Raw genomic sequence first — 23,111 nt, forward strand, 5'->3', positions numbered from 1 at the left:
TCAAACCGGAGTGGCAAACCCACCCCCGCAACCGCAATCATGGCCACAAACGGCGACTACCCTTCCGACGACGAAACCCCTCCTCAATCCCCTGGCCTAGAGCCGCAGGCGGACGAGGAGGTGGAGGAGAAACGAGCAAAGGGCCCGGCGCCCATGCCCCGCTCGGCGCTCAAGAAGAGCAACGCAATCGCCGCAGCACACGCAGCGCGTCCAGAGCTCCCCGAACAACCTAACCCCGACCAGCTCGAGGTCGGCAAACTCACCCCGCTCTCCCCCGAGATCATCTGCCGCCAAGCGACCATCAACATCGGCACCATCGGCCACGTCGCCCACGGGAAGAGCACGGTGGTCAAGGCGATATCCGGCGTGCAGACTGTGCGTTTCAAGACGGAGTTGGAGCGGAACATTACCATCAAATTGGGCTACGCCAACGCCAAGATCTACCGCTGCGACAACCCCGAGTGCCCTCGTCCGACATGCTATCGAAGCTACAAGAGTGATAAGGAGGTTGATCCTCCGTGTGAGCGGGATGGATGCAGTGGGACATATCGGCTATTAAGACATGTGTCGTAAGTGCAACACGCAGAGGAAGAATAATCCCTCGAGCAGCAACTGATTGACTCACCAGCTTCGTCGATTGCCCTGGCCACGACATCCTGATGAGCACCATGTTGTCGGGCGCAGCAGTGATGGATGCCGCTCTGCTACTCATCGCCGGCAACGAAACTTGCCCACAGCCCCAGACCTCGGAGCATCTGGCGGCCATCGAAATCATGAAACTCCAGCACATCATCATCCTGCAGAACAAGGTCGATCTGATGCGCGAAGAAGCGGCCGCAACGCACTACGACTCGATCAAGAAGTTCATCCGCGGCACCGTAGCAGACAACAGCCCCATCATCCCCATCTCCGCGCAGCTCAAGTTCAACATCGACGCCATCAACGAGATGCTGTGCTCCAAGATCCCGGTCCCCATGCGCAACTTTGCCGATGACCCGCGACTCATCGTCATCCGCTCCTTTGATGTCAACAAGCCCGGTTCGGAGATTGAAGAGCTGCAAGGTGGCGTGGCTGGCGGCAGTATCCTCACCGGTATTCTCAAACTCAACGACGAGATCGAGATCCGACCTGGCATCGTGTCCAAAGACGGGAACGGCAAGATCCAATGCCGCGCCATTTACTCCCGCGTCGTGTCCCTCTTCGCTGAGAACAACAGCCTCAAATTCGCCGTGCCAGGCGGGCTTATTGGTGTGGGCACGCGCATTGACCCCACGCTCTGCCGTGCCGATCGTCTCATTGGCTTCGTCGTCGGCCTCAAGGGCAAACTGCCCAAGATCTACACCGAAATCGAAGTGAACTACTTCCTCCTGCGCCGCTTGTTGGGCGTCAAGACGGCCGATGGCAAGCAGGCAAAGGTGGCGAAGCTGGCGAAGAACGAGGTGCTCATGGTCAACATCGGGTCCACAACAACGGGAGCAAAGGTGACGGCTATCAAGGCGGATGTAGCCAAGTTGCAGCTCACCAGCCCGGCGTGCACGGAGCTTGGCGAGAAGGTTGCGCTGAGCCGGAGAATTGAGAAGCATTGGCGGTTGATTGGATGGTGAGTGCAATACTAATTCTTGACAATGCTGCGATACTGATGACTTCAGGGCGACCATTCTTGAGGGCACGACTCTCGACCCGCATGAGGAGAAGGCGTGAGCGGGGATACTGTAGTGGTGTTAGCGAATCGTGGAAGCGTCAGAACCCAAGCTGCTTGCGGTGGACCGAAATGCGCGAGTCAGAGAAAGGCAGATGCATGAAGCGGAGGACGGCAGACATTCTCACGGACGACACGAAATGCTGGCTAGAAGTGTGTTTGTTAGCATAGGTAAGGTAGCATCGCGTGGCGTGGAGCGGCGTGGGGTGGATGTATGGAAGCAGGAATAGCAGCACGACAGAGCGTGCAGAGCACAACGGCAAACGCCCATCAATACCAACGTCTGTCCGTGTTGGAGATGGGAAATATTGGCGAAATGATGTTGAACATTCAGCAGAGCCCCAGCATTCATCGGAAATGCCTGTGCTCCGTCCTAATCTATCCCTACATGTAGTCTATCAACCCAAGATCCCCCTAATGATGGAACAGCCGCACGTGTTGCTCCACAAACGTAATACCCAATTGACTCGCCGTCTCAAAGCACGGCTGATCGTTCTGGCTCCCCGTCGGCGCGGCGATGTACTTCACCCCGCTGCGAGCAGCGCGGTACACGTTGTCGGTGAAGGGGAAGAAGGCGTCACTACTGCACGCCACCTCCGACAACTTCTCCAACCACTCTTTCCGCTCCTGCGGAGTGAAGACAGCAGGCGCCTCTTCAAAGTTCCGCTCCCAATCTTCGCGCTCGATTCCGGACTCGGGCACGACGCCACTGCAGAGCATATCGATTGCGTTGGACTTGTCCGCGCGCTTGGTGCCCTTCTTCCACTGCAGACCAAGGGCGCGCGAGTGGAAGCGCATCCACCAGTTGTCGGTCTTATCGCCGGCCAAGCGGGTGCAGTGAATGCGGGACTGCTGGCCAGCACCAAGACCGATGACTTGGCCGTTGAGAGCGTAACATACGGAATTGGACTGGGTGAATTTCAGGGCGATGGTGGCGACGGTGAGATCGCGCAGGGCGGACTCGGGGAGAGGAGCCGATTCCTTGGGAACGATGATGGTGTTGAAGGTGTTGTGCGGGGTGATTGTGGCATCGTTGCGATGTTGGGTGAGATGGATGCCGTAGACGGTGCGGTTTTCTTGTGCGGGTGGGGTGTAGGCCCTGTCAATTTGCAGGACGAGGTATTTGCCACCTTTCTTCTTGCTGAGGAGTGCAAGGGCTTCGGAGTCGTAGGAGGGTGCAATAACGCCGTCACTGACTTCCTTGCTGATGATCCGCGCGGTGGGGAGGTCGACTTCGTGGGACAACGCAATCATGTCACCGAAAGACGACATCCTGTCTGCTCCTCGTGCTCGGGCGTAGGCTTGAGCTAGTTGAGAAGAGGCGAGGCCTTCAATATCATCGACCATGTAAACTTTGCGCTCGACGTCGCTCAGAGGAACGCCAATGGCTGCACCAGCGGGAGAGACATGTTTGAAGGAAGCAGCAGCAGGATAGTCGAGGGCCTCGCTGAGCTCCTTGACTAAAGGCCAGGCATTGAGCGCATCCAGAAGGTTGATGTAGCCCGGTGCGCCGTTGAGCACCTTAAAGGGAAGGTCCATGTCGGTGGTGTACGCGGCGGCGGGCTTCTGATGCGGGTTGGTGCCATATCTCAGACTGATCTGTTGCAGTCCGCCACTAGCGTACTGCTTGCGGAAGAAGTCTGAGATGGCGGCGTCGTAGTCTGCGGTGTGGGTGAAAGCCTTGAGGGCGTACAGCTGACGATTCTTCTCCGGCACCTCCCCATTGTTCAGCTGGTTGAGGAAATCGTGGTAGTCTTCGGGGTCGCTCAGAATCGTGACTCGGTTGTGGTTCTTCGCCGCCGCTCGAATCAGCGTAACCCCACCAATGTCAATCTCTTCGACAGCCTCTGGGATGGTGACGTTGATCTTTGCAACGGTGTCCTTGAAGGGGTATAGGTTGCAGATGACATAGTCGACCTTATTGATGTTTTGATCTGCCAAATCTTTCTCGTCTGACTCGAGGTTGCGGGCGAGGATGCCGGCATGGACGGCGGGGTGGAGGGTTTTGACTCGGCCAGAGAGCATCTCGGGGGCTTTGGTGATGGCGGAAACATCTCTGCGCAATGTCGTCAGCGGGAGCAAGGAGGGATGTGGGCGCGCTTCTTACTCGACAGGAAAGCCACCCTCGCGGATCAATTTGGCCGTGCCACCAGATGCAAGCAGGCGGATGTTGTGCTTGACCAGCCCTTTGGCCAGGTCGAGCAAACCCGTCTTGTCGTACACCGACAGAATGGCTGTCCAGGAAGAGTCAGCGCGGGAACAAGAGTGAACGATGTAATCTCCATCATCACCTACCAATCTTTTGCGCGCCCAAGTTAGCCATTGTTGCAGTGTGATGTGCTCGCAATGCTGCCCAACGTCGCTCAATCCCTCAAATTTTTGGCGGGACATCATCGCAATTAAGCTTTCGGCCACTCCCGATGCTGGCGTCAAACTCTAAATGCGAGCTCAGGTCCGCCGTCACATCAACATCCCAATCCACTCCCGCTGCCATGCACGCTCCTGTAAGAGGTTAGGCTGAACAGGGTACAATGCCTCGAATGGTTTCCGAATCGAATTGTTCATGATTTCCTGTGCATAGTCGACGAGGGGCTGCTGGACGACTTGGCCGTTTCGTTGAACGGGGGAGGATGCGCTCTTCCTCCAGCCTCTCGTATTCGACCAGACGATTTTCCCAAAACTTTCAGTCCTTCTCGTCTAGCCACAATGTTCCCCTGCTTCCATGGCAGTCTGGAGAACGTTCTTCACCGCCGAGACACGTACTTAGGCCTCTACGCCTTGCTTCGACCCGCCCGCCGGCAGCTCACATACACCAACCGCAAGCTAGCCATCGGACAACCCTGGACGCGAGAGGAAGACGCTATTCTCACCCACCTGCGATCGCAGCACCAGTCTTGGGAAGACATCCTTCCATCTCTGCCCTCCAGAGACACAACGGCCGCGCTGCAGCTCCGCTGGGGCAAGATAGCGCCTCGCGATGAACACGGCCGGCTTCTACAGCCATTTGTCTCCCGATTCAGCCCCGAGGACGACGACCGACTGCGAGAACTCCGTCAAAAGCGCATGAAATATGACGTGATAAGTCCCAACATGCCATCTCCAAAAGGAACGACGGCGTTGAAGGATCGCTATCGGACAGCGTTGCAGCCGCGGATGAAGCTAGGGCAGGAGAGCAAGGGTTTCCAACGCTGGACGCCGACGGAAGTCGCGCGCCTGTTGCACCTGCGAGGTGTGAAGCACATGCCATGGGGCCAGATTGCAGCGGAGTTGCGCCGGAGTGCGCGGTCTGTTCAGTCATTGTACGAAGCCCGGACGCGTGGGCGCAAGGATCGACCCACGGTGCCACGCTTTGGAGGATGGACGTCGGCAGAGGACGAGCAGCTGATTCGACTATGGCGACAGTTGTTGCCCGATCGGAGTATCGCCATCCACTTTCCTGAGCGCACCTTCTCCGCCGTTCGACAGCGTCTCTTTACATTACGGAAGAAGTTGGGCTTAAAGCCACGTCAACGGCAACATCATCAAGCCTGACGGTGATTGTACGACCACGACCGTTCAGCATTTCCAAAACTACATGACTGTCCTACCACTAAAGGGCCAGCCGCCTTCCAATATTGCCAAAGCAGACGGAAGAGACGAACAAAACGCTTGCAATCCACGTGGCCACACCCACAGACTCTTGGGTGAAAATGCCCAAGATCAAGTCCTCATTTCCCAAAGCACTCGCCAGACGCGTCACCGATCCGCCGTTGCGCTGGACGTGGGCGCGAAGAACCTCGGCAGGCGAGGGCGATGGAACGAGCGCGGGGTTCATGCCGAGAAGAAAGAGTGTGCCGACCAACGAGAAGATTGTTGATAGGACGAATCCCGGCGGTGAGCGGTCTACTATGAACCAGATGGCAGGGTTTGCCAGGGCCAAAGTGAGGGAGAGTTGAAGGGTCGACTGCCAGGGGAGTTTGCGAATGGCAAAGGCCACGCCGACAAAGGCGCCGATAGAGCGCACAACATCCATCCACGCATCTTGTTGTCCTTTGGTATTGCGAGCACGCTTGCTGTCCTTTGCCCTCCGAGTACGTTCGTGCTCCGCCTCTTCTTCATCCTCCGGCGCCCAGAAGGTGTCTACCCAGGGCAGTGCTTCCCCGAGTGCGACGCCCGTCAAGCCCCACCAGGTAAAGTATGTCCAACTGGAGCGGTTGATGTCAACTTTGGTCGGCGCAAGCGCTTGTCTGTCGTGGAGATGCGTGATCAATAGGCTGTAAAGCAAGCCGGTAGCGTAGAGGGCAATCACACGACCGAAGCGGGGGAGAAAGTAGCCTCGAAAGCCCTTCGGGGGTTGACGATGTGTGCGTGATTGGGCAACTGGTTTCCGCCGAGACTTGAAAGAGGTGGTTCCGTTGCCCAGGACCTTGTCGACGCGTGACATGTCGAGCTGACTTGTGCGGCCGTGAGCTGGCGTCTGGGCTCCGGTGCCCCATGGCGTGGCAGCCTCGTCGCGGTCGGGGTTGTGGTAATCGCCGGGCTGAAAAATGCCGAAGAGCGTGGAGCTGGTGAGGTTCATGAAGCTCCGCGTGCGCGAAGGGGGCGCGCTCTCGTCCATTTGTGATGAATTTTGGGCGTGCAGGTATGACGTTGTGGCGGATGGGCTGCTGGCAGAGGGAGTGGGAGGCTCCGAGGGTGGGGGAGAGGAGAGCTCGAAGGCGGCACGAGGTTTGGGCTTCATGGTGATCTGCTCATAATCATCCTCGTCGGAGTCGAGAAGGGGCGGCTGCAGACGCGGAGAGGAGGGGGATGAAGAGGGAGGAGAGGAGGGAGACAGGCGGCGGTGGTGGTTCATGTCGCTAATTCCTTAGCTGGCTGCAATTTTAGAGTTTGGTCACGCGAAGGCCCGCGGGACGGAATTTCGTCAGGGCCAATAGTCCGGAGGCTTGGCCGGCGAGCGAGCAAGTGATGGATGAAGGGGAAAATGGGAGAGATGCACGGGAGAGAGGGGAAGAGATGCAGGAGATGTGAGATTTCTGCGTACAATCAGTCAGGGTGGAGAGGAGGGATGCTTGGTTGCAGCATCACATGCCAGCAACCTCCCACGGTTGGGCATCTGTCGTCACTGCCTGCCCTCCCGTCGCGTTCCTTCTTCATGTGAAATGCCAAGCCCAAGCCTCAGGCGCCGAGCTGCGGCTGCCGGAAAGTTTATTGAAGATTTTCTACCACTTCCACGGCAGCACGAGACGCATGACCTTTGACCATTTCTCTCTGTCGCCACATCATGGCCACGCAAACCATGACCGTTCCGGCACAGCAGAGCACTTCGCAGGTGCGCATCCACCTGCGCACCCAAAACCCCGACATCCATCTTCCCGACACCGGCCCAATTTTGGTCTCGACTGGTAAGCCTTACACAGGCGCATCATGAATGATGGAGTATATTGACAGTCCGCCTAGAATTCCGACGATACCAACTATCCACTCTGGTCAATCGCCTGCTCGACACCCAACAGCCCATTCCTCTTGAGTTCCTGATCAATGGCCAATTTCTACGCACCTCGCTGGACGAGTTTCTATCTCGGAATGGTATCAGCGGCGAGACGACTCTATCCATCGAGTACCTCCAGGCTCTCATCCCTCCTCTCTATGCCACGAGCTACGAACACGACGATTGTGTCTCTTCTGTCGACGTGCTCTCCGCTTCATCCCATGCTGCATCTTCGTTAACTCACAACCAAGCCAGCACTGTTCCCGAAAGGATATTATCGGGCTCTTATGATGGCTTACTTCGGATCTGGAACATGAGCTCAGAAGTTGTCGCTACCGGTCAAGCCCACACTGCTGCTGTCAAGGATGTCAAATTCGTCGACCCCTCTCTGATCGCCTCCGCTAGTGTCGACAGAACCATACGAATATGGAAGTACGACGACACCAAGACTGGCGCCGTATCTCTCAGCCCCACATTAGAGCTGTACGGACACAAGTCGTCCATCGACAACCTCGTCGTTCATGCGCCGTCATCAAGGATTCTTTCTGCCTCGTCGGATCACACCGTCGGTCTCTGGAGCACGAGCAAGCGGGAATCCCCCGCTGCGTCAGAAACCCTCCTTCCCACAGCCAACAAACGCCGCAAAGTCTCCGACTCCAAGCCCGTATCGCAAAGAGGCCCACTGAACCTACTGAAAGGCCATCAGGGCCAGGTATCCGACGTCTGCTTCGATGGAAAAGACCCTACTGTAGCATACTCTTCCTCCTGGGATCATGCAGTGAAGACGTGGGACCTCACAACCGGCACCTGTGTTGACACTCGCACCACGCCTCACAGTCTGTTCAGTGTCTGTCATCTACCGGAAGCTGGCTTAATAGCCACGGGCACCGCGAATCGCTCCATCACCCTCCTCGACCCGCGAGCTTCGGCAACAAGCATCACCACCATGACTCTTCGTGGCCATACGAACGCTGTCGTCTCACTCTCTCCCGACCCCAACTCATCGCATCAATTCGTATCCGGCAGTCACGATGGCACGTGTCGGATCTGGGACATCCGATCCGTCAGCCTGGAAGCGGGCACCAATCGAGTGGGAGAGAGCGTCTACGTGATTGATCGAGAGAGTGCAAAAGGACAGCCCAAGACGAACGCGGGAGAGGGATTGAAAGTCTTTGGCGTATGCTGGGATCGAGATGTGGGCATTGTCAGCGGTGGAGAGGACAAGCGGGTCCAGATCAATCGAAGTACCCAGTGAATCGATACCCTTTGAAGCCGAATGTCATATCCTGCAATATGTCGTGTGAATTAGATTCATTATAATTCTCAAGTCTCCCATTCCCTCCTCATGCCCTCACATGAATGCTTTTGCAACCTGCAGCAAACTTCCAGCATTATCCATCCAGCCTCCTCCTCCACCACCATACCCCGCACTCCCATAATACCCTCCTCGCATCGTTCGCGCACCCCCAAGATCCATTCCCGGCACTTGTACCCCAAACTGCTTCATCAATCCATGAATCGCACCCCCGGCACTAAGAAGCGGCACCACGACAGCGAAGAACGCCTTCATGGGATGCCGTCGCGCATACGCCCACAACTCCCTCACCATACGCTGCAGTCGTGCCCACAAATACTTGATATAGCCCGCGCGCGGCGATCTTCGGTACGAGGAGGAGCCGGAGCCGAAACCGAAGCCCCGACTGCCACCGCCGAAGTTGAAGAAGGAGTTGCTGGAGCGCGAGGAGGAGGAGGAGACGTGCGGGCGCACGAAGTAGCCTTTGCTCGTGCCGCTGGCGGTGCGGGTTGGGGAGGCTTTGCGCCGGACTTCGGAGTAGGAGGCTGAGCGGCCGTCGAAGAGGCCCATTGTCGGTTGCGATTGGGGTGGAGTGGTGGCGTCGTTGTGTGCCGCCGAGTATGGCGGTGGGGTTGTGCTACTTGCTCGAACGCTGTCTGTCTCTTTCTGCTTGAGGTATTTGTGATTCCCGCTGCGTGGGTAAATGGACACAGTGAATGAGACGACGATCAATCATGAGGGAAGAACTTCGATATTCTCAATGCTGCTTCACCGCAGCTGAGCTGTAGATGAGGCTGGGGATTTGGAGACGCTACGATGAATCGGGTTTGGTGGAAGAGGTCGGAGACGTCAAAGCTTTACGGGCTACACGTGACAAACGTCTGCAATTCATCTGTAATACAATTACAACAGCCCTCTTTTCCTGATTCTATCCTGTCCTGCCGCTGTATCAAGGAACAGTCCCTTAGGTGCCGACGCTACCATCGCTGAACTTCGCTCCCTTGGTGTCGTGCAGGGCATTCGGCACCGCCTTCTCCACGCTCTCGGGAAGTCCCTCTTGGAGTGCTTGCGGAACCTTGGATTCGCCGGTGGCGTGGGAGACCTTGCCGGTTTGCTTGTTGCTGCCCGTGTCGTGTGCAGAGTCTGGAACCTTCTCCTCGACTGACTTGGGAACCTTCTCCTGCACCTTTTGGGGCAAGACGGAGTCGGAGGCGTGAGATGCGCCCTGGCCACGGTCGTTGGTTGCCATTATGGAAGTGTTGGTGGTGGATTGGTTCTTTGGGTGGTGTTTGAGGAACTGATTTGGAGTGTGATGGTCGTGGATGATTGAGAAGTTGGCTGGCTGTGAGACGTATGGAACATATATATACTAACTACAGCACCATCTTTCCATGACGCGCTTGCCCATGCCGTCATGGTGACCACTTCAAAACTGAGCGGAAGAAGTCGTGAGTCCGCTCCGCTTCAGTGCGTGCGTGGATTGCAACCTGAATCCTCGAAGGGGCTTCAGGCAAGTTTGGGGCAGATGCAAGCGTCATCGCAGCACCGAGGCGCGGAACTGTCTGTTCTGCCGCATCACACGCGCGTAAGCATCACATGCGAAAGACGTAGACCGAATGAATCGGCCGTGTAGGTTGGGAGGCACAACAGAAGACACGTAGCTCGCGTCTCAGAAAGGCACAAGAGATACGACAAGGCGCGGAAGTGGGCGCGCCGGCCTGCCGTTCGACAGGGTCGAGACACTTCAAGCCTCAGGCAGTAACAGTACCCCGGATGTGGCTAGTTACCGGACCCGTACCCCGCATAAGTTAACGGCGAGGCGGCCAAGGCTGCCGCTCCTTGGGCTCCCTCGCTCCCCACACCACCCTGTTGCTGCCACGCGAGTATCACAACTCACACGTTTACTGTGGTTAAGCTGGCGCGACTTCATCACCCTGCAGAGCCGCAATGACATACACAACGATTGCAGAACATCACGTGGATGCATGCACGCTGTTCCTCATGCACAAAAGGCAAGTCGCATGTCTTTGCCCTTCCCCAGCTTACATATCGCCATGGCCAGATGCCAACAGCCATCTCTTCGCTCTCTCCCTCCATACCCGGCACAATCAAGCCATGTACAACAACAACAGCATCAAGCTGGCTCACCGAGGTGATGCCTCGATAGTCACCGAGGGTCAACACTGCATAGCCACCCCATTCTCCGCGGTTCACGTGTCTCGGCAGGTCTTGGTAGGTCTAGGCGTATCTGGAGAAGCTGGAGTAGCGCCGTATTTATATACCAATATCAACGCCTGCAAATCTGGGGATGGTCAGCAAACTCTGCACAACGTCGCAAGAAACGATCCAGCACAATGGAGAAATCACCGGGCCTTGTCGAGGACATCCAGTGAGTCTTTCTTGAATGCTATCATGCGATTCGATGCTAACTCGCGTCTCCAGCTCCTCCAACTCTCAGATGGGCTCGGAAAAGGGGTCCGCTCCCGCTGCCTATCCCGAGCACGCCGTCGATGCGTCAGGTCAGCCAGTCTACGACGATGCCGAAGTGCGCAGAATTAGGCGAAAGGTGCGTGCGGTCCTAATCATTCGCTTCATGGTCCATCATCAATGCAACATACCAACATCTCGACCCTGCTCCTAGATCGATTGGCGACTCCTGCCAATGCTCACCTTCCTCTACCTCGCCTCGTTCGTCGACAGAAGCAACATCGGTAATGCCGCCATTGCGGGCATGAACGAGGATCTCGCCCTCACTGGTGGGCAGTACAACCTTGCCCTTACCGTGAGTAAATATCGTCGTACCTCATGATCTGAACGAGCCATACTAACACGCCTCCAGTTGTTCTTCATTCCCTAGTATGTACAGCCTGCAATGAGCAGCCTGATTCGACCCATTTAGCATAAATGCTGACCTTCGCATTCAGCGTCATCTTCGAGGTACCTGCCAACATTGTCCTCAAACATATGAGGCCTTCTTGGTGGATCGGCATCATTACGACTGCCTGGGGACTGGTATGTTCATCGAGCCTTTCCAGCCAACGACACACATCCTGACCCCGCCCAGGTTGTCACATTCCAGGGCTTCGTCACCACCCACGAAGAACTTTATGCCGTCCGATTCATCCTTGGTATCGCCGAAGCCGGCTTCTTCCCTGCGGCAGCGTTCCTCCTCACGATCTGGTACTGTCGTTTCGAGATCCAGACCCGTTTTGGAATCTTTTACCTGGCGACATCCAGCGCCGGAGCCTTCTCAGGTCTCTTGGCATATGGTTTGCAATTCATGGACGGCCTAGGAGGCAAAGCGGGATGGCGCTGGATCTTCATCATCGAGGGCATCATCACCGTCGTTGCCGGTGTCGCCGTGCCATTCGTGCTCCCAGACTCGCCTGACCGAGTGAAATGGCTCACCCCAGCGGAAAAGGAACTCCTCCAAAACCGACTCTCGCAAGACTCTGGCACAGCCGCTGGCAAAGTCGCGGTCCAAGAGAAGTTCCATTGGGGCGCGCTAAAGGACGCAATGCTCGACTGGAAGATTTGGTTCGCCATCTTGATCTTCTGGGGAACAACGTACGCGCATCCTGCCTTGACTTCCAGTCAAACTTTAGCTGACCAACTGATCGATAGTGTGCCGACGTACGCCTTTGCGTTCACTGCCCCCAAGATCGTGGCCGATCTCGGCTACACTGCAGCCAACGCACAGCTCCTGGTCGTGCCAATTTACGTGCTCGCAGCCATCACCACTCTCGTAGCCACTCGAATGTCCGATCACTACCGTATTCGATGGCCATTCATCGTTTTCCCCTACTGCTTCGCCGTGATCGGCTTCGTCGGTCTGCTGGCGATTCCGCACCCCAAGCTCCCTGGATTGACCTACGCATTCTTGTTCTTCATCCCTGGTGTAAGTGATGTGTCCCGGTCTTATAAAATGTGCGCTGACCATTTGACGCGCTGTTGTAGGGCTGCTACCCAGGAGTCATCACCATGGTCGGCTGGCTCGGCGCCAACCTCGCCCCAACGTCAAAGCGTGCAATCGGTATTGCGCTCGGTATCAGTCTCGCCAACGCCGGAGGCTTGGTCGGCTCGAACATCTACCTCGAGCAGGAAGCGCCGCGCTACTGGCTGGGCTACGGCTTCAGTCTCGCGTGCGTGTGCACCGGCATCGTCGCTACGTTGGCCTTGCGCTTCTTCTACAAGAGTGCGAATGACAAGAGAGACCGGATGTCAGAGGCAGAAATCAGGGCCAAGTACACCGAAGGTAAGTCGATCCATGTGCTTTCGCTCGGCATGACCGGTGCTGATGTTACCGATAGACGAACTCCTGCTCTTGGGCGACAAATCACCGCTGTACCGCTACGTGCTATAAGCAGAGGATGAAGTGACGGATGGGCGTGAAGGACAAGACTAGGAACGTATATATTGGATTAAGCTTGGTGGGGGTTTGGGTAATGCGAAGCTTCAACGGCTTCATGTGAGGAATGTCTTTTGCTTTTCGATTATCACCAATGAGGCGAGCAGATAACCGCTGGACAGTCACGATAGGCTGCGAATGAAATGGATGAGGATGAAGATGCGGATGCATTCGTTCCAAGAAACTCCGCGCTCAAGATCTATTGTACCTTGCAGACACCACACCACCAACACCGCGCATCTATCTAAGTCGAGATGAGTCGCTCATTAGGCACTTGCCTCTCCTGGCAATACTTGGCCACCTCCTTGTCCAGCTTGGTCCGCTGGTCCGCCGCATTCTCCATCATCTCAATCACAAACTTGGGCTGCTTCGCGCGGTCCTCCGGCCCAATTTCACCCCAGACATGCGCCATCAGGTCCATTACGGCCAACAGCTGGTTCGGCAGCCAAGTCACAATCGGGCTGCCGCCAGTGGCTGTGGGGTGCTTGCTGAGCTTGATGATGTACTCGCGGGCAAACAGCCAGTGGCGCCATCGGAAGCTGCGGACGTGGTCCAGCAGGCGCAGGTACAGCACCGCGGTGTCCACGTTTCCGCAGAAGTAGTCGCGCACACCGAGCGCCTCGGCCCGGGAGCGCACGTAGGCCAGGAAGTCGCGATGTGGCTTTGGTCGGTAGCTGCGGAAGTCCTTCAAGATCTCCGTGAGGGGGTTCGCGGGCATGGGGATTTGCAACAGGCTGTCGATCAGAGGGATGATGCTGTCATTCGCGCCCGACTCGCCACGGAAGTACTGGGGCCGACCGTCGAGTTGACCCTCGTAGATCACTCCGTCGGGGAACATGGATTGGTTCTTGATGCCGAAGATGAATGTGCGGTAGGTGTTGTAATCCTTGGGTCTGGAGTTCTCCCACATGGTTTCCATGGACGCCTCGATCAAACGCATGGACTGCAACATCGTTTCCAAGCCGGCGACGACGTGGTCACGGTCCGAGCCGGTGCTGATACCGTTGAGGATGTCGGTCGTGCCCTTGATCAAGCCTCCGGTGTGCTTGACCATGTCGAGATGCGTCAAGACGAATCCGGCTTCAGATGAGGATGGGTCGAGACCATGCTGGAAGGCTCGGATCAATCGAAGGTTCTTGTACTCATCCAGACCAATCGAGTTGTTCTCGAAGCGGTAGTTGTACAAGGTGTAGGCAGCGGCGTAGGCCATGAAGGGATGGATATCCAACCTGTTGCCAATCATTAGTATGCGTTGACCATGGTGTGTAGGGATCAATTGCTTACATTTTCGCCGTCTTCACGAGCGGGCCAGCGACAACCTTGGGCAAGACAGGACGACCCAAGCCGTATCCTTCCAAACCTTGGCACCACCTCTCCCAGCAAGGCTCAAGAAGGTAGGAGGACGCGATGAAGGCATACTCTCGGAAGACCGCCGTGACGGCGTCGAGGTCCGGCTTGCCATCAGCGGTGACAAGGCTGTCGATCTCGTCGACGAGGTCTGGCAACGCCTCGCCTTTGTCGATGACAGGGCCGAGTTGGAAGGTGGCCAACAAACCAGGCGAACCGTCGAGCTTCTTGACGGGAAGTTCGTCGGCGAGCTTGGTCAGTGGCAGGAATGGAGCGGGCAGATTTATTAACGGCGTCCTCAGAGGGAGGAAGCCCGTTGCGGTGGTGATGGTGAAGGGATCTTCCGACGACGGGACGGTGAGCGGGTCCTCTTCAATGAAGGGGAAATTCTCTCTTAAGTCATTTGGCTTTGCATCGTGGTCCTCAGCGGGGTGTGAGGACAAGTAAGGACTCATGTTGTTGTGACAGGGTAGGACAAGGCAGGGAAGGTCACGTGATGTGAGACAAAAGCGCTCTCCTGGCGGGGGGGCAAAAGTTTTGATGGGCAACTCGAATTTCCTCAATGTCGGGGAAAGGTTTTGCGTCGCGTTCGCAGGAATTCGCGCCTATATAGCCCGTGGCCGGTTTTGTTCCGGCCTCAGTGGGAGTGTGGTTATCATATCGAAATGGCAACGCGCGCTGTGATTGGTCTGGCCGGAATCAGCAGCGCGCCGCGTGGGAGGAGCGAGAGGCTGCGCACGTGATGTGGGATTCAGGAGGGCCGATGCTACCCGGCCTCGCCATTCGCATCTTTATACTGCATGCGTGCAGGCCTCATCAGCCTGATCCTTGACCGCCGCGCAGCCGCACTCCACCAAGGGCCTTAGCTGCGGTGTCCGGGCCGTGCCCCATGGTCTAGAGCGTCGTCTCGTCTTTTGCTGTGCGCCAACTGTGAGGGCAACGGACCGGTAACCACCAGCTGCTGCCATATAAACTGCTTGTAGCATCAGGCAATGAGATAATAGATTGCGGAAAAGTACGGCTCAAAAGAAAACACTCAACTGCACAATCACGCGTGTGTCAGATCGACCCAAACCGGCCGATAGTAAGCAGCGATGCCCAGTGCGACTTCGCTCAACCAAAGCCGTTGCACATCAGCCATCAGTCAGATGTCTTTCCTCGCCTCCCGACTTCGCATGCGGAGCTGGTGTCCGCGGTAGAACAGGTATAGTGGCCAGGGCATGAACAACACCCCCAGTCCGCCGAGAATCGAAGAGGTAACGCCAGGTCCCAAGAGTTCGTAGTAAGGGATGATGAAAAGCGGAAACGCAGCGGCAAGGCCTGCGCGCATCAGACAATTGCCAGCAATGACGGTCGCTGCGTATGATGGATACGCATCTGGCAGGTAGGACAACATGCTCATGAAGATCGTGAACATGCCTATCCCGAAGAAGAAGCCTCCCAGAGTGGGCATGATCCAGTGGATGTGGGTGGTCCATCCGTACCAAAAGAGTCCCAGAGGCACGAAGAGGCCACTAGGAATGGCGGGAAGGAGTCTCTCTTCCGGAGTGATGTTGCCGTTCTCATCGAAACAATGGTCTTGGTGCTTCCAGAGGAAGATGAAGTAGGCGATCATCGATACGAAGCCTCCGGCGAAGATGCCCAGGAAGACCAGACCGACTTGACCGGTGTTGAAGTTGTACGGCTCCTGCTTGAAGACATACGGGTACGACTCCAGCATTCCAAAGAAGATGGCGAAGACAAGAGCGACGTACAAGTTGAGCACAAAGACGATCGGCTCGTGGAAGTTCAACGCCAGAGCTTTGACGAGTAATCCTCGCATTGTCGCAAACAGAGAAGTTCGGTCTTCTTGCAGCTCACTGTATGTGACGAACGTCTTGTGCGGGTGGCCTCTGCGGAGTCGTTGCGCACGGTGATGCAAGATCGTGGCCGGCAAGGTCTCGGGGATGAGGCAGATGATCAACATGAGGCCGAGGACTCCAAGGAACACCAACTCCCACATGGGACCTTTGTATCCAAATCGATCGAACGTGAAACCAGCAAAGGTGGGTCCCACGGCACTGCCACCCCAGGTTGCAAGTTCCCAGCATGCCATGGGATAGCCGATCGTCGCAGGGCCGAACATATCAGCCACAGTGCCCCCGCCAACGGCCAAAACCGGTGAACAGAAGAAGCCGGTGAGGAAGCGGCAGACGAGAATCACGGCGATGTTGTCGGAGAGCGGGATTGGGAGTTGACAAGCGATGAAAATCACGGCTGTCCACAAGTACACCTTGAGTCGGCCAACGGATGGCATTTCACTCAGGGGACTCCAGACCATCGGACCCAGGCCGAAACCGACGACAAAGAGCGATGTGCCTGCGAGTGTTAGATCAGTGCTGCGGTTAATGCCGTGATCGCGGACCGACCGAGCTGCGCCACGGTTTCAGAGATGTCGAATCGTTTGACAGCATCGTCGATACAGACGGACCAGAACGCGGAGCCGGTGTACATCGCTACGGTCACAACGCACATGACTCCAGTCACAGTCCATTTCGTTGCCAATGGCCAGTTTTCGGGGTTCTGAACTTCCATGTCAGTGCTACAGCTACCATTTTGTCAAGACATGACAGGGAGGGTCTTGCTTCAGTATCTTGCGGCCCACACCATTCCACGAGCAGACCGTTCGACCCATCGGTACTTTCGGCATCTGCCAGCAAGGCGCTGTATTCGTCTGCATTGTCAGGTTGAGGCCGCGCATTGACAAGACGCTTCAATAAAGCTGCATCGTGTTCTTCGGAGAAGTTGACGTAGGAAACATTGAGGCGCCGCACAGCTTCACCCAGGATCGTGTGGCGAAAGAGGATGTCCATGCCGCAAGGCTGCGTCACGAATCAATGGGAGCAACTTCTAGCATGACTGAGACGTTGGGAAGTTGGAGAGATGAAACAAAGATAATAGAAGCATGTCAAACATACTTCTCTCTCCAAGCCGCGTGTCAATTCCGTCCCGCATGCACGAGAGCAAGGTGATAGGCCGTCGAGATAAGGTGGGGGAAGAGGTTGTATTAGGCTTTTGTCCAGCTTCCCCACTTTCCACGTGCCTTCGATGGGGAAATGGCGGGGAGTAGCTTGAATAAAGGAATACACTGATAAGTATTAGACTCGTCGAGCCTTCTCTGTGTAAGGATCTATACTCTGTTGGTGAACTGTCTGGCACTGCCGCACTACACCACCTGGACCTTTAACTTCAGCAGATCCTTGGAAACAATCTCTTCTCGTTTCGCTTCTATCTCTCGAACATCCCACGTCGCACTGAGCAATCGACCGCTGAGCCATTGCTTGCTCGCCGCATCACGGGTGAGCCATACGCAGAAAGCACCACACAGATCCGTGCTATCGGTCAGATGGGGTCGGAAGGCATCCGGCACAGTTTCGTCGGCCATCTCACTCAACACCGCCCCGGGGTGCACGCTGAAGCTTTGAAGGCCTTGTGGCAAGAATTGTTCGTGGATGTTTTCCATCAGCTTTAGCTGCGCAGCCTTGCTGACACAGTACTGCGCGTTTGCAATTGGTCCTCGTACCAGACAAACAGCCAGGCTGCTGACGGCGATGAATGCTCTTGCGCCTGTGGCGTTTGCGAGTAGAAGAGGGATCAGGTATTTGGCGCACAAGAAGGTGCCAACGTAGTTGACGTTGATCGCATTTTGGAACGTGTCCGGGTCGGTGTCGAGGACGCTCAACTTGACAGGGCCGGAGTATCCAGAATTGACCACCACAACGTCCAAGTGGTCGCCGAACTTCGCCTTGCACTTCTCCGCCAGTGTGGCCACGGATGCGGCCGAGGTGATGTCGCAAGCCACAATGTCAATGTCGACCGCGGAGTTGATATCTCTGCATTGCCTGGCGGTCTCTTCGAGTCCGGAGATTCTGCGCGAGGCGAGGGTCAAGCCGCTGGCTCCGGCTTTGGCATAACTGGTAGCTATTCCGGCTCCGATGCCGCGAGAAGCACCGACGATGCAGACATTGAAAGGCGTACGTAGTCGATGGAGGGTGGGATCGATCGGTCCCTCCGGCTTGCTGAAGCGGTCGGAGAGGAATTGTCCGACACCGCGGCTGCCCCAGTCTTCTGCCATTGAAACTGAACCCCCCTCCTGGTTGACAAAGCGGTAAGTTGCCAAGGTCTTCAGGTACCGCAGTGTCTCGAAGTTCGGCGCAGTAGGGCGACCCACATTAAGTACTGCCGCCGACCGCACCGCCCACTATGACTCTTACCCACAACGCCATGTCAGCCCACCGCATTCTCTCACCGCACTCCATCACCTTCGCTCTCCGGTGAATGTGCATGTTTTGTACCAAACTCCGCCCAGCTCCATCGGGCTCTGAAGAACCATGGCCGCAACAATGGTAGAAGTCGAGCTACAGCCGCTTACTCGTGCCAAACATCCCGAGACGCTCACCGAGACTCCGCAGTCGCGCCCTGCTTCCATAAAAAGCGACCCTATTGATCATCTCCATGCGATTCCAAACGACATCGAAGTGACCCCCGATCATGCTCGCTCGAAGCTTCACAAGGTTTCGGTCGTCTTCCAACTATGCGCCATCAACTTCATGGCCAGCTTCGCCAGCGGCGCCATCACGGTTGGCTTACCGACAATTGCTGTATCGTTGGCAATTCCTGAAGCCCTATACACCTGGCCGTCGTCGGTGTACGGTCTGGCATCGGGAGCCACCATCTTGCTTTCTGGAGCCGTGGCCAACGTCGTGGGTGCCCGCATTGTCGATCTCGTGGGAACCGCAGTTCTCAGCATATCCACCCTAGCATGCGCATTCTCCCAAAGCCCCATCCAACTCATTGTGTTTCGAGCGCTCCAGGGGACCGGCATATCCATGCACTTCCCAGCGTCCGTCGCCCTGGTCACGGCGGCCGTGCCTGCCGGCAAAGGGAGAAATATGAGCTTTGCATGTCTCGGCCTCTCGCAGCCGCTAGGCTTCTCCGCCGGGCTGGTCGTCAGTGGGGTGATGATTGAGAAAACCGGATGGCGATCTACTTTCTACCTGGCTGCAGCGGGGTGCGTTGCGGCAAGCATTGCAGGATTCTGGATCTTGCCCACAGACAAGTCTCGACAAACCGGGGAACTGTCGAAAATGCAGCGATTGCGGACGGAGGTGGATTGGATTGGTTCGATACTTGCGTCGGCAGGCCTCGCGCTACTCAGCTACGTGCTTGCCGTGGTGAGCGCCGATACCGCGAACATTCACAAAGCCGTGAATGCGTCTCTCCTAGCCCTCAGCTTCGTAGCCCTCGCTGCCTTCCCGCTCTGGATGCGGCACCGAGAGCGATCTGGACAGGCCCCACTGATCCCCAACTCCCTTTGGAAGAAGAAAGCGTTCACGTGCATGTGTGCCATGGTTACGCTTTCTTGGGGCGCGGGCAACGCAATGGAACTCTTCTCGAGCTTGTACTTCCAAAACATCCAGCATACTTCGACCATCTTCACCTCGCTCCGGCTGCTTCCCAATCTGACAATGGCGGTCATAGTGGAGCTGGTGGTGGGACTCATTGTCGACAAAACACCCATCCGCTGGGCCGTGGTCGGCACCTCCGTGTTGAGTGCTATTGCACCATTGCTGATGGGGTTGGTCGATCCCAAACAGCCCTTCTGGTACATGGAACTCTGGGCTCAGATTTTGGCGCCAATTTCTGGAGATGTCTTGTTCACAATCGGGCTACTGGTGGTATCAGAAGAGTTCACCGAAGACCGGCAGGCGCTGGCGGGAGCGGTCTTCAATACGGTGGCGCAATTCGGATGGAGTCTGGGAATCGGCCTTTGTCAAGTTGCAGCGTTTGTCGTCACGCAGGACAAGCAACATAGTGGTGATGGCTCTAGGTCTGCCGCTGCGGCTCTCTTGGACGGATATCGTGCATCCTTCTGGACCATCTTTGCGTTTTTCGTCACTATCGTTATACTCGCACTGGGAGGTTTACAAAAGCTGGGGAAGATTGGCGCAAAGCAAGACTAATAGAATAGATACCAGGGATGTATACTCTGGGGATAGAAGTGACCATACGAGGAATGGAAGAGAATGTAGACAAAAAGCAGACTAGATTTGATCATGAATTCATCAACTTGGAACGAGCAAAACCGACGACTGCAACGACATCCACTACATGCCCCAAAATGACATTTGATGCTAATGACATATCACTTCTAGAGCCCTCTTCGCATCCCTTCCCTAGTTGACGTTCAATAGACGCCCGGAGTAAAGTCGATGACTTGCACAGTGGCAATGTCACTCGGCATGATCTTCAGCATCATCCTCGTCACCTCGTCGTGCGCCGGGTCGGTGGCGAAGTAGTCGCGATCGGCTGCGCTGTCGAACTCGATGACAATGGCGTGTGTGATGCCGCCCTTGATCCAGTCAGCAGAGGGAAAAAAACATGCCCTTGACTCTACTCACCCCCCTGCCCGACTTGCTATTCTGGACTCCTGCCGTGACGGATCTCACATATCCCTTGCCATCCTTTACGCTTGTGTCTTTGAGGGCTTCGGTGGCGGTGAATACCTGGGTTTGTTTCAGCAGATTGCTTTCATGGCCTTGGGGTCTTTCTTGCCATCGCACCTCTGCCAGTTTCACCTGGTCGGCATCGGGTGCGGCATGGATGAGGACGATGTGCGTTACCGACATTTCAGCGTCTTTATGGGGGGTTCGTGCAGGGGAAACGATATCCAGGTCTTCTTGATAGTCGACAAAGGGTACTATGCGAGGCTGAAAATCGTTCCATGGGCTCAATGGTTTCATATAAGTACAATGGAGTCGACCCGGGGCTGAATGCTGCCACGGCTCGATTTGGGCAAAGATGCGTGGAATCCAATCAACGGCGCCAAAGGCTGTCACTTCCTTTCAGCTTACATCTGCTTAGTAGCTTCCATGGCCGTCAAGTGATCGTGGACGGTCTAGTCTTCAATTGGTCGCGGCTACATCACTGTTTTACACCCTCGCAGCTCGATTGCTGACATAAGGATGGAATGACGGTGCGGGCATTGGGTGGCGATTGACGACGAGATCGCCTACCTCATCACATTACATCACGCATATCAAATCTAATACCACGACCGACATGGCCTCTCCAAACCTTTCCTTCCTCCAGCTCCCCGCGGAGTTGCGTGAGAAGATCTACCTCCTGACTCTACTCCATCTCGACGTAAAATGCACCGTCCTCGACGACATTCAACATTCTTGCACCACACGCGGCACTCATGCGACCCTCGTTGCCAATCCCACCGCGAGACTCGCACATCACATCCCATGGATGAACCTAGCGCTTACATGCAAAACCATACGAGCGGATCTGAAGGCCATCCATGCCCGCTCTTCCTTCCTCGCAGGCGTCGAGAATCGAACATATGTCCTGGACCTCGACATCTACAACGGAGATCCGAGTACGACCATACGAAAGGCCGTGTGGCGCCGAATGCCGTGCTCACCTGACCTCGTCCACACTCTTGTCATCAATGTAGCCGCTCAAACTGGCAATGGTCCTTGGTCGGAAGGGGTAAGTCGGCTCTCGACACATCACCATCCGTGCCTATTGACCTCTACTAACCAAACACAACCAGGGCCCCGCCTCTCTCGCGCGAGCCATCTACCAACTCCTCAACCACTTCTGCCACAACGGGCCCCTCCTCCACCGCGAGACCGCCATCCCCAACAACATCCGCATCCGCGACCTCATCGTCAACATCGACATCGGCGGCCTGATGAAACCGCCGCGCGCAGGCTGCAACGTCGATCCGCGCTTCAACTACGCCCTGCTGCTCTCCGGCTTCGAGCAGATTTCCCGGATGGGGTATTTGTTTGGGTATGTGGCGAACATTCATGTCTGCGGGCAGGGGGAGTATGCGCAGCAATTGTTTATGGTGGATGCGTTGGGGGTGCAGGCCGTGCCTGGCGCGTGGAAGAATTACGGCTTTTCGTGGGGGGTGTAAGGTAGTGGTTGTGAGACGTTCCTGTTGATATCCCGTTGTGAAGTCTTGCATTTGATTATGCCATGCCCCTCCGCCACTCGTACAGACTGTCCATATCTCATTCCATCTGCTCATGTTCCATGTTCGTAAATATGTGCGCTTCTCATATGCATCTCCAGACATCGCTAATCGTATCAGGCCGGCCCATTACGGCAACTCTCCCCTTCCATCCACGCTCTCCCTCCCATACCAATTCGAACGTCCACCTAATACACTCGACTCCGGCCGAGCCCCATTACCCATAGCCCTACCCTCCAACGGCACATGCGGCGCCTGCTGCTCCCCAACCCTCGGCCCTTGAATCGGAAGCCCCAAATCCTCCCCATGAGAACCAGGGCGCGCATCCTCACCAGGCGCCCTCCCTGTCTCATTAATCATCTGCTTCAACTCCGCAAGATCAGATTGATCAACCTGCACATCCGACCGCTGCTCCGCAGGCGTGTAGAACGGGGCGTCGACGCTCGACGCGTTGGAGTAGAGAGACGATGTATCGGAGCCGAAAACGGGGAGGGCAGTGAGGCCTGTAGAGCGGGATTGCGTGATGGGTTGCGGGACCGGCTTGCGGGCTGAGACGGGTTGGCTGCCGGTTATTTCGCGGGTCAGGCCGGTCGGCGTGAGGATGCCGGAGGAGCGCGTGCGCTCTGGGGAGCGGGTGGGGGTGGGATGCTGGATGTTGAGGATGGGGATGCCGTTCTCCGTGGTGGTGGTTGTGGTTCCTGCGCGGTTGGTGGTGGTGGTTGTCGTCGTTTCCGTAGTGGGCGATGTTATGGTGGTGGTGTCTGTCGTATTCCTTGCGACGGTAGACCCAGCAGCGGCAGTCCCAGCAGCGGCAGTCCCAGCAGCGGCAGTCCCAGCAGCGGCAGTCCCAGCAGCGGCAGTCCCAGC

At 56.3% G+C, this 23,111-nt stretch overlaps 15 protein-coding genes across 15 annotated transcripts in view; 6 read left to right on the forward strand and 9 right to left on the reverse strand.

Moving 5' to 3' along the window:
* Positions 1–39: 39 nt before the first annotated feature.
* BDY17DRAFT_253692 (eukaryotic translation initiation factor 2 subunit gamma) lies at positions 40–1,604 on the forward strand (the record flags this gene model as incomplete). The annotated part of the gene is made up of 2 exons (XM_033731367.1): positions 40–569; positions 629–1,604. The coding sequence occupies 2 exons, from the start codon at positions 40–42 to the stop codon at positions 1,602–1,604; spliced, it is 1,506 nt and encodes a 501-aa protein (XP_033587547.1).
* Positions 1,605–2,113: 509 nt separating this feature from the next.
* On the reverse strand, positions 2,114–4,022 carry BDY17DRAFT_317779 (cytidine deaminase-like protein; the record flags this gene model as incomplete). Its single annotated transcript, XM_033736137.1, has 3 exons — positions 2,114–3,755; positions 3,807–3,933; positions 3,995–4,022. 3 exons carry the CDS (start codon positions 4,020–4,022, stop codon positions 2,114–2,116), a joined length of 1,797 nt encoding a protein of 598 aa, XP_033587548.1.
* Positions 4,023–4,405: 383 nt separating this feature from the next.
* Positions 4,406–5,230, forward strand: BDY17DRAFT_325705 (uncharacterized protein; the record flags this gene model as incomplete). The annotated part of the gene is made up of 1 exon (XM_033737396.1): positions 4,406–5,230. One exon carries the CDS (start codon positions 4,406–4,408, stop codon positions 5,228–5,230), a length of 825 nt encoding a protein of 274 aa, XP_033587549.1.
* A 64-nt stretch (positions 5,231–5,294) lies between these two features.
* BDY17DRAFT_231948 (insulin-induced protein family) lies at positions 5,295–5,849 on the reverse strand (the record flags this gene model as incomplete). Its single annotated transcript, XM_033730229.1, has 1 exon — positions 5,295–5,849. A coding segment is annotated over one exon (555 nt), but the record flags the coding sequence as incomplete, so codon positions are not given.
* Positions 5,850–6,977: 1,128 nt separating this feature from the next.
* On the forward strand, positions 6,978–8,424 carry BDY17DRAFT_253730 (microtubule-associated protein ytm1; the record flags this gene model as incomplete). The annotated part of the gene is made up of 2 exons (XM_033731370.1): positions 6,978–7,083; positions 7,139–8,424. The coding sequence occupies 2 exons, from the start codon at positions 6,978–6,980 to the stop codon at positions 8,422–8,424; spliced, it is 1,392 nt and encodes a 463-aa protein (XP_033587551.1).
* A 4-nt stretch (positions 8,425–8,428) lies between these two features.
* BDY17DRAFT_180221 (uncharacterized protein) lies at positions 8,429–9,281 on the reverse strand. The gene has a single exon (XM_033729901.1). It carries the CDS (start codon positions 9,031–9,033, stop codon positions 8,521–8,523), a length of 513 nt encoding a protein of 170 aa, XP_033587552.1. The 5' UTR covers positions 9,034–9,281; the 3' UTR covers positions 8,429–8,520.
* A 146-nt stretch (positions 9,282–9,427) lies between these two features.
* BDY17DRAFT_325709 (uncharacterized protein) lies at positions 9,428–9,879 on the reverse strand (the record flags this gene model as incomplete). The annotated part of the gene is made up of 2 exons (XM_033737397.1): positions 9,428–9,760; positions 9,838–9,879. 2 exons carry the CDS (start codon positions 9,877–9,879, stop codon positions 9,428–9,430), a joined length of 375 nt encoding a protein of 124 aa, XP_033587553.1.
* Positions 9,880–10,718: 839 nt separating this feature from the next.
* Positions 10,719–12,971, forward strand: BDY17DRAFT_180290 (major facilitator superfamily domain-containing protein). The gene is made up of 9 exons (XM_033729903.1): positions 10,719–10,852; positions 10,906–11,029; positions 11,105–11,245; positions 11,303–11,319; positions 11,388–11,475; positions 11,528–12,030; positions 12,088–12,361; positions 12,421–12,718; positions 12,774–12,971. Exons 1-9 carry the CDS (start codon positions 10,818–10,820, stop codon positions 12,824–12,826), a joined length of 1,533 nt encoding a protein of 510 aa, XP_033587554.1. The 5' UTR covers positions 10,719–10,817; the 3' UTR covers positions 12,827–12,971.
* A 58-nt stretch (positions 12,972–13,029) lies between these two features.
* Positions 13,030–14,804, reverse strand: BDY17DRAFT_300522 (uncharacterized protein). The gene is made up of 2 exons (XM_033734070.1): positions 14,156–14,804; positions 13,030–14,100 (listed from the first exon to the last, which is right to left on the reverse strand). The coding sequence occupies exons 1-2, from the start codon at positions 14,671–14,673 to the stop codon at positions 13,116–13,118; spliced, it is 1,503 nt and encodes a 500-aa protein (XP_033587555.1). The 5' UTR covers positions 14,674–14,804; the 3' UTR covers positions 13,030–13,115.
* A 558-nt stretch (positions 14,805–15,362) lies between these two features.
* Positions 15,363–16,792, reverse strand: BDY17DRAFT_254331 (major facilitator superfamily domain-containing protein; the record flags this gene model as incomplete). The annotated part of the gene is made up of 2 exons (XM_033731421.1): positions 15,363–16,576; positions 16,627–16,792. The coding sequence occupies 2 exons, from the start codon at positions 16,790–16,792 to the stop codon at positions 15,363–15,365; spliced, it is 1,380 nt and encodes a 459-aa protein (XP_033587556.1).
* A 631-nt stretch (positions 16,793–17,423) lies between these two features.
* BDY17DRAFT_311789 (uncharacterized protein) lies at positions 17,424–18,332 on the reverse strand (the record flags this gene model as incomplete). The annotated part of the gene is made up of 1 exon (XM_033735574.1): positions 17,424–18,332. One exon carries the CDS (start codon positions 18,330–18,332, stop codon positions 17,424–17,426), a length of 909 nt encoding a protein of 302 aa, XP_033587557.1.
* A 57-nt stretch (positions 18,333–18,389) lies between these two features.
* On the forward strand, positions 18,390–20,339 carry BDY17DRAFT_300526 (major facilitator superfamily domain-containing protein). Its single transcript, XM_033734071.1, has one exon. The coding sequence runs from the start codon at positions 18,589–18,591 to the stop codon at positions 20,218–20,220; it is 1,632 nt and encodes a 543-aa protein (XP_033587558.1). The 5' UTR covers positions 18,390–18,588; the 3' UTR covers positions 20,221–20,339.
* On the reverse strand, positions 20,340–21,151 carry BDY17DRAFT_300527 (stress responsive A/B barrel domain-containing protein). The gene is made up of 3 exons (XM_033734072.1): positions 20,821–21,151; positions 20,659–20,763; positions 20,340–20,609 (listed from the first exon to the last, which is right to left on the reverse strand). The coding sequence occupies exons 1-3, from the start codon at positions 20,998–21,000 to the stop codon at positions 20,445–20,447; spliced, it is 450 nt and encodes a 149-aa protein (XP_033587559.1). The 5' UTR covers positions 21,001–21,151; the 3' UTR covers positions 20,340–20,444.
* Position 21,152: 1 nt separating this feature from the next.
* BDY17DRAFT_354821 (uncharacterized protein) lies at positions 21,153–22,214 on the forward strand. The gene is made up of 2 exons (XM_033738252.1): positions 21,153–21,754; positions 21,819–22,214. The coding sequence occupies exons 1-2, from the start codon at positions 21,320–21,322 to the stop codon at positions 22,185–22,187; spliced, it is 804 nt and encodes a 267-aa protein (XP_033587560.1). The 5' UTR covers positions 21,153–21,319; the 3' UTR covers positions 22,188–22,214.
* A 198-nt stretch (positions 22,215–22,412) lies between these two features.
* Positions 22,413–23,111, reverse strand: part of BDY17DRAFT_180252 (uncharacterized protein) — a 2,148-nt gene continuing 1,449 nt past the window's right edge. The window contains exon 3 of the mRNA XM_033729902.1: positions 22,413–23,111. This exon is cut by the window's right edge and continues 603 nt beyond it. Coding sequence (XP_033587561.1) covers positions 22,633–23,111 — 479 coding nt within the window. The 3' untranslated portion in view covers positions 22,413–22,632.

This window comes from Neohortaea acidophila (assembly GCF_010093505.1).
Source record: "Neohortaea acidophila strain CBS 113389 unplaced genomic scaffold BDY17scaffold_8, whole genome shotgun sequence".
In the NCBI taxonomy this organism is placed as follows: Eukaryota; Fungi; Ascomycota; class Dothideomycetes; order Mycosphaerellales; family Teratosphaeriaceae; genus Neohortaea; species Neohortaea acidophila.

Coding starts and splice junctions, on each gene's coding strand:
- BDY17DRAFT_180221 (XM_033729901.1), bottom strand. CDS start 9,033: ATGGGCCTCTTCGACGGCCGCTCAGCCTCCTACTCCGAAGTCCGGCGC.
- BDY17DRAFT_180290 (XM_033729903.1), top strand. CDS start 10,818: ATGGAGAAATCACCGGGCCTTGTCGAGGACATCCA. Junction 11,030..11,104: donor TGCGCAGAATTAGGCGAAAG/GTGCGTGCGGTC, acceptor CCCTGCTCCTAG/ATCGATTGGCGACTCCTGCC. Junction 12,031..12,087: donor TTGATCTTCTGGGGAACAAC/GTACGCGCATCC, acceptor ACTGATCGATAG/TGTGCCGACGTACGCCTTTG.
- BDY17DRAFT_300522 (XM_033734070.1), bottom strand. CDS start 14,673: ATGAGTCCTTACTTGTCCTCACACCCCGCTGAGGACCACGATGCAAAG. Junction 14,101..14,155: donor CTCGTGAAGACGGCGAAAAT/GTAAGCAATTGA, acceptor GATTGGCAACAG/GTTGGATATCCATCCCTTCA.
- BDY17DRAFT_300526 (XM_033734071.1), top strand. CDS start 18,589: ATGGCCGCAACAATGGTAGAAGTCGAGCTACAGCCGCTTACTCGTGCC.
- BDY17DRAFT_300527 (XM_033734072.1), bottom strand. CDS start 21,000: ATGAAACCATTGAGCCCATGGAACGATTTTCAGCCTCGCATAGTACCC. Junction 20,764..20,820: donor ACCAGGTGAAACTGGCAGAG/GTGCGATGGCAA, acceptor AAACAAACCCAG/GTATTCACCGCCACCGAAGC. Junction 20,610..20,658: donor ATAGCAAGTCGGGCAGGGGG/GTGAGTAGAGTC, acceptor GACTGGATCAAG/GGCGGCATCACACACGCCAT.
- BDY17DRAFT_354821 (XM_033738252.1), top strand. CDS start 21,320: ATGGCCTCTCCAAACCTTTCCTTCCTCCAGCTCCCCGCGGAGTTGCGT. Junction 21,755..21,818: donor ATGGTCCTTGGTCGGAAGGG/GTAAGTCGGCTC, acceptor AAACACAACCAG/GGCCCCGCCTCTCTCGCGCG.